The sequence below is a fragment of the Cyprinodon variegatus genome, unplaced genomic scaffold (genome assembly GCF_000732505.1).
Source record: "Cyprinodon variegatus isolate N-32 unplaced genomic scaffold, C_variegatus-1.0 Scaffold1100, whole genome shotgun sequence".
Taxonomy (NCBI): Eukaryota; Metazoa; Chordata; class Actinopteri; order Cyprinodontiformes; family Cyprinodontidae; genus Cyprinodon; species Cyprinodon variegatus.
In genome coordinates, this window is record NW_015151553.1 from 195,343 (window position 1) to 202,378 (window position 7,036).

Consider the following 7,036-nt stretch of genomic DNA (forward strand, 5'->3'; position numbering starts at 1 on the left):
CAGAAACAGAGGATGATGACTTTGATGGGTTTGATTAATACTTTGTAATAAATACATGAATAAAGCACAAACATACTCAGTTTTGCTCCCGCTCTATTTTTAAATACACAGTAGAGGTATTTAAACGTAGTAGAGGATATATACCTGTATATAAAACCCGCACCCTATAATCCGGTGCGCCTTATGTGTGTGTTAAATACAGTAATGGCACACATAACTGAGACTGCGCTTTTTAGTACGGTGCACCTTATGGTCGTGAAAATACGGTATTGATTTCTTGAGATAACGAGATGATTAATGAGTAATGAATGAGGCTGGCCAACAGCCCTGGATTCCCAGTCCATCCATGCCTGCTGGGCCCGTAGTTGTGCAGTCACCGTACCGCGACATTGTCATGTCCCGGTGGATGATCGGATTGCATGGAATACAGTAGAGACTAATCTGACTGTTTTTAATGAAAATCTTTAATCTGGACTCATTTTGGGGGTTAATGCATCTTATACCTGTTATAGGCGTAAAACCGGGGCTGTTCAGAAAACACCCGGCGCTATGTCACCAGAGACACAGGTCTAATTGCTTATTAATCAGAAGTGGAAGCAAATCATCAAACCAACAACGTCTCGTTAACTTTAAGTTAAATATAGGATGCTGCCATGACTTAGACTTATAAATTCTTCCACGCTGTTGTGGCATTGAAGGATGTAATCAGTTTTAACACACACCAATCATCTCGCTATGACTAGAAAATGGCTTTCTTATGAGAAAACTATCATCTTATTATCACGAAAAAATGGCTTTCATTATCTTTAGATAATGAGAATTTTGTTTCCCCAGCTTTTATTGTAATCACACTGTCACATGTACAGAGCAACGAATTTTAATCTCTTCATTTAACCCATCCCCTTGGGGATCAGTGGGCTGCCATTGTGCAGCACCCTGGGGGCAGTGTGGGGTTAAGGGTCCTACTCAGAGGCCCAGACTGGGGGCTCTAACGCAGAACCTCATGATTCTAAGTTCAACGCCCTAACCACTAGGCCACTTTTCCCCAAAGAAAAGGCTTGGAGAGAAAACCACAGTGAAAAAGTATCAGAGAGACATGCACAGTCTCAGCTTCCATAGGTTGAAGCACTGAGAGAACAGAAAACATCTCACAGAGGGAAGCTGACAGCAAAGCAATATGTTATTCTCAGTCTGGACTCTAGGGGGCGCTGTTTCATCGAAGATCAGTAACTTATTGGTAGAAACACATGAATGCTTTAATTAAACACCACACTTAGCCTCAAATATTTTATAAAAAGCTTATAAAAAGGATCATTTTTATAGATACTTTCAACCACCAGTAGATCTGAACTTTTTTTTAAATATATTTTTGTTACAAACAAACTAAACCGAACGATAGGTTGATGTGTCCAGTGTAGCTTTTCAAATCTGTTTTAAGTCAGAATTAAGAAAAAAAGTGTTCAGGTTTGGGGATTGTGAAATCTGAACAACTGGGAGGAATCTTTAGATTTCTCTGCAGTAAAAAAAACAAAACAATGGTTTATTGTAGTATACTGCCCCCTATTGTCAAGATGTTGTTATAGCAGCACATTGCTGATCTAGTGCTGCTGAATTAATGAAGGAATCAAAACCCAGCTGGTTCTCTAACCAGTCATATTTAGTCATAATTGACCAGAAGCTCCTTTTCTCTGGTACTCTGTCTTCCAGCTAAGTTTCTCCAGGAACATTTTCAACATTTTTTGATGAAAGATCAGCTTTGCGGAACCACTTGGTGCTCGGTAGTGCTACTTCAGACAAATCAAAGAAAAAAAATAATAAATCACATCAGGGTAATCTTCAGGGTCAGTAGGAGGGACAGACTTTCCTAAAATAGATTAGAAGAGTAAAAAAGCTGCAGCTTCTGTTTTTGTGTATGTAGAAATGCATAATTTCTCTGCATCCTGTGTTCAATAGTAAACAAACATTAAATAAGCAATTTGAAGAGTTTCCTGTTTAGGTAGTAATGTACAATATTAAACATAACTTCTATGTATCTATGTCACATTGTAAGTTCCTCTGTTATCACTACTAATGGTCTAAGAGGAAGCTAAGGAAGGCATTCATGTGATCAGGGCCCATAAAGCTAACTACATTCAAATAAAGTGCCTTTAAAGAAACAGAACTTTAACACATCCTATCTATCTTATTTTCACCTTTTGTTGAAATAGATTGGTAATGTAGCAGCTTCTAAGGTCAGGATGTTCACAAATGCTAACAAAAAATGTTGAAAATGTATCTTTATTTGAAGTAATTATAATAAAGATGTAATAAATGTTTGGACATTGCACAGATGTGTGTTTGTTCTTCGTCTTTATCTGTATAGTTTTATTTAGTTTGGATGACTTTTTTGGTTTTACTGTTATTTTTAAGCTGTTACAAAAGCTCCACAGTGATGTAACTTGGCTAGCAGACCCACAGAGCCGTACACACACAGCCTCAGTTTGGATTTGCGTCATGTAAAGGCAGGGCAGCTGTGGAGAAAGGATTATCCTACAGGCTGGAAAACCTGTTTGAATTGTTTTTTGATTGGCAGTGGGAACAGCTCACTGATGTGTGTCTACCCGGGTCAAATGACTCGATAAGCGACCAGCATTCAAATCTCCTCGGCTCTGATCAGCATGCTGTGGGAACACCAAAAGTGGGTTCACCCGCAGCGTGTGAGATACCGTTCCCCCCTGTTAAGCAGGAGCAACGGTATCTGATGGGGTTTGAATATCATCAAGATGCATTACGTCTACTCATGGGTGTGAACTTGTTTAACGGGGTGTTAGACCTGATGAGTCTGTAATTAATAACTGGGGATGTCTAATTCTGAAATGCTTTGTCTGTATGACTGTAGTCATAGATATTGCAACATTCATCCTATATCTTTCTACATATAGTCTAACTTTTGATCATTGATGTTTTCTGTAGCTCCCCTGTGTCAACAGCACAGGATGGCAGTTACGTGTCATTGCAGAGCATGAGCCTTTTCATTCAACGACTGAATTGAATAGAATAGAAAAGAAAATCCCTTTATTGTCCTACGATGGGGAAATTCTGGTGTTTACAGCAGCAAAAAGATAGAAGAAATGGCCACACACATGTGGACCTTAGAAAAGTGTATAAGAATAACATAAATAAAATACTGTACTGTAAAGTGTTTTAACAATATAAAACTGTGCACCTGGAGAATAAATAACCAATATGCAGCTATGGACATTTTAACAATAATGAATATTTGAAAATAGCAGCAACACCAGAGATGTGCAAAATGACAGCAGCATGTTATTTAACTAAGATATAAACTGTGCAAAATCAGCATGAATGTAACCACTTATTGAGGTTGTTGGGAACAGTGGTGGTTATAAAGTCTTCCAGCTGCTGGGAGGAAGGATCTGTGATAACGCTCCCTGGTGCATTTAGGGTGCAGCAGTCTGTCATTGAAGGAGCTGTCCAGTTCAGCACCAGCTTCATGCATGGGGTGGGATTGTCAAACTGACTCCCATCATGATGAAGTTCTTGGAAAGGCTTGTAAAAGAACACATCATCTCCAGTCTACCCCCGACATTCCACCCATTACAGCTCCACTGAGGACGCTGTCTCTGCTGCTCTTCACCTGATCAGTGCTGCACTTTATTAGTGGAAATGTTCATCTTGCTGTAAGCTGCTCATCCACTGCTGAAAAGCTGTATGTATTGAAATTTTGTTCTGTATAGACTGTGTATACAAAATGACAGTTAAAAGTTGGTCTAAGTTTACTCTAAGTAGCTCCAAGTGCAACCTTTCTCTTTGGTAATAATTAATAGTATGCTGCTACCCCACTGAAAGAAGGCTAAGAATCAGCTTACTGAGTTCTGATCAAGATAATCATTTAAATAAAACCTTTGGCCAAATAATGTTTAATTGGTCTGAACACATTCCAACTGCTCTGAATTAGTCAAAAGCTCATTTGATCACACCCCAAATTCTTCAAGATAAACTTTGGGTTTCAAACATAAAATCCATGCTAAACTGCATTATTTTGTTGATTATGATTTTCAACCATCTTTTCTCTTCCTGTTTGTAAACATTACCTAGTTTAGTTTCATTAGTTTAAGTCAAGAGTTTTTAACTGAAATATTTGATTTGGAGCTGAATGGTTTTTGATAATAAACCTAATTTTGAACTGCAGTTGTGGTGAATTTATTCCATGTATTCCATCTATGGGTAGAATTATGTTTGACCAAGATTTGAGCTCAATTCACACTTTCATTAACAAACAGGGTGTGTTCATAAACAATATATGACAGTCTGAATATCTATACCACCCCTTCAGTGGTTGGCAATAAATATATTGTTTCACAACATAAAACATATTTCATCCTTAGATAACGTTCTAGAGCTTCAAGAGGATGTGTTCATTAGGATGTGTGTCCATTATTAAGGATACATTAAATTATTGTACTGAAAAAAAGAAAAGATGACTCAGCATTTTTTAAGGTAACACATTCATTTTTATTATTTTAACTCTGGTACAAACAATGAAATGAAAATAACCAGGGGTCCGTTTCACAAAGCAGGTTTAAAGTTTTCCAAATCCTAAAATTGGGGAAACTCTTGAGTTTTCTGTTTCACAAAGAGAGTTTCCTTAACCTCTGTGTCTGTTACCATAGTAACAATCAACCAGAGCCAACCTGGTAGGGAGCAGGTTTTTCTCAATTAACACAGTGTCCTCTATCTTTGCTCTCCTTAGAGCCAATCTTGTCGTTTCATTTCGTGATTTAGTCGGGAAAGTTCTGTCGTGGTTTTGTGCGAATAAAAAAAATAAATCATTCCCGGATAGAGACATTAGGTGTTAAAAACTCACATAGAAAGTCCTCTAGATAAGGATGCAATAAAAAAATTAATGGCATCAATTCATAGAGAAATAAATATTTATAGGGAGCTGGATCTCAGACCGCGTATAGAGGTCCTTTATATTGAGAAAGCTATCTTTATGAGCGCTAACGTCTCACCTCACTAGACATCTAGACCTTATCCATCAAATTTGCAACATAAACTTCTTTACAGGGATTTAACAGATCTTGATGAGAGAACACTGATGTGTGCTAACAGCATTATAGAAAATGACTGCACGGACAGACAGCAACTTAGTATTTACTGTGTAATGGAAGGCACAATTAACAAGGAGGAACCCCATGAGATGATGCACAGGTCCTACCTGTTTGAACATTTTTATACTTCATCTTTACCTGCTGACAGGTGATTGTACCTAAATATAATACATTGATCCCCTACCATTAAGGCAGTAAACTAGTCTTCCCAGTAATGTTATCATTAAAACACTATGGCAGGGCGCTTGGATATTTTATTTTGTCTAAATATGCATTTCTAATATCTGAAATCTTTCCTTGTCATACTTAACATTTCAAGAAAAAAAAACACATTCTTCAAGAAAAAAAAACACATTCTTCAGTTAAAGAATAAACATTCTGGATGTCTGGAAATTAATTTCAGATATCCATATTCCTATTCTTATTGTTCAGAATTGGTATTATCTAGACTATTAAGAAATGCATTTCAGATATCATGAATGCATATTGAGTCAAGATGATGTGTAAACATTTCTAGGTGCGTAAAACTTTATTCATACTAGTACAAATTTGTTTTCTTAACTTCTGAAATTCAGTTTCTGCTGCAAAAATGTAATTTAGAAAATCTGTTATTACAGTTCTGACTAGGAATGTGATTTTGATCAAGAAGAAACCTATTTTAATGATCTACAAATTTAACAATAGAGAGGAAAGTGCTTTTAATAAATGTCAAAAAAGCCTACACATTCTTGTCCTTATCAGCCAGATCAATTCAGATGATTTGTATCAGAGTTTGTTGAATCTGCTTTGTTAAACGGGCCTCTGCAGTTTGGTCTCTGAACAGAGATGTTAACATCACAATGTCCTTACTGCTCTTTCCTACGAACCTGAGAAGCAAATTGAAACGCATGAGGAATATGCAGCCACACATAAAAGAAAACACTTATATTGCTTTTTACGCAATTTTTTAAACAATCTCACATTAAATTGAGTCAATGTTTTGATAATATCAGGAATAAAACATCAAAAAAGCTTTATTCCATCTTTTCCATTCAGGTGCCTTTCAGTAGAATCTGATCCGAGGTCAGAGAATGTCACACATCTGTGGATTTGGTTTTCGTCTTCTCTCTGAATCAGACAGAAACAACAGAATACATAAGCAAAATGATGATCCAATTGAACTGTAAAATAAATGTTGACAGCTATCCACCCAAAAACTATGCTGACACCCAATTAGATAGAATATACATGGCCAGTGTGCTCCTCTGAAACTTAGGCGCTTCTCTGCTGACACTATAATATTCTCAAATGGATTAAGATAAAAATTGTCACAGTAAAAACTAAAGACATTGCCTTCTATTAAAAGGGGATTCCTTATGGCAATAACTATAATGGTCTACTTGAAAGCAAAGCTGTTGGGCTATCAGCTAGCTCTGGAAATCTATCCAGGGATCTTGTCGGTCTTGAGGGTCAGACTCTCAGAAACTGGACCTGTCAGCACACATTTACCCCATTTACACTACCCTTTTGTAACAGTGCCGAGAACGGTCCGAGCACGGTAAACGAGATAACTGTTGAGTGTAAATAGAAGGCAACTGAACTGAACCGTGCCAGACACAAATGAACCACGCTAAATCTAGTACCAGTTCAACAGTAGGGCTCGGTTCTCTGATAACAAAGAGCTTCTATTTCTCCTATTTACAGTAAGCAGACTCATTTTGCGGCTTTTCCGGCGTGAAATGCTTTGCAATTCACGATTCAGTTCCTACTCTTATCTATGGTCATAACCGAAAGAACGAGATCCCGAACACAAGCGGCTGAAATGAGATTTCTCCGTAGTGTGTCTGGGCTCTCCCTTAGAGATAGGGGGAGGAGGTCAGTCATCCAGGGAGGACTCAGAGTAGAGCCTCTGCTCCTCCACGTCGAGAGCAGCAACTTGGGGT

General features: G+C 37.7%; 1 protein-coding gene across 1 annotated transcript in view; it reads right to left on the minus strand.

The window, feature by feature from the left end:
• Window positions 1-4,509: 4,509 nt before the first annotated feature.
• LOC107101472 (anoctamin-9-like) overlaps window positions 4,510-7,036 on the minus strand; it is a 41,479-nt gene continuing 38,952 nt past the window's right edge. The window contains exon 24 of the mRNA XM_015400410.1: window positions 4,510-6,221. Coding sequence (XP_015255896.1) covers window positions 6,188-6,221 — 34 coding nt within the window. The 3' untranslated portion in view covers window positions 4,510-6,187. The remainder of the gene's footprint in view (window positions 6,222-7,036) is intronic.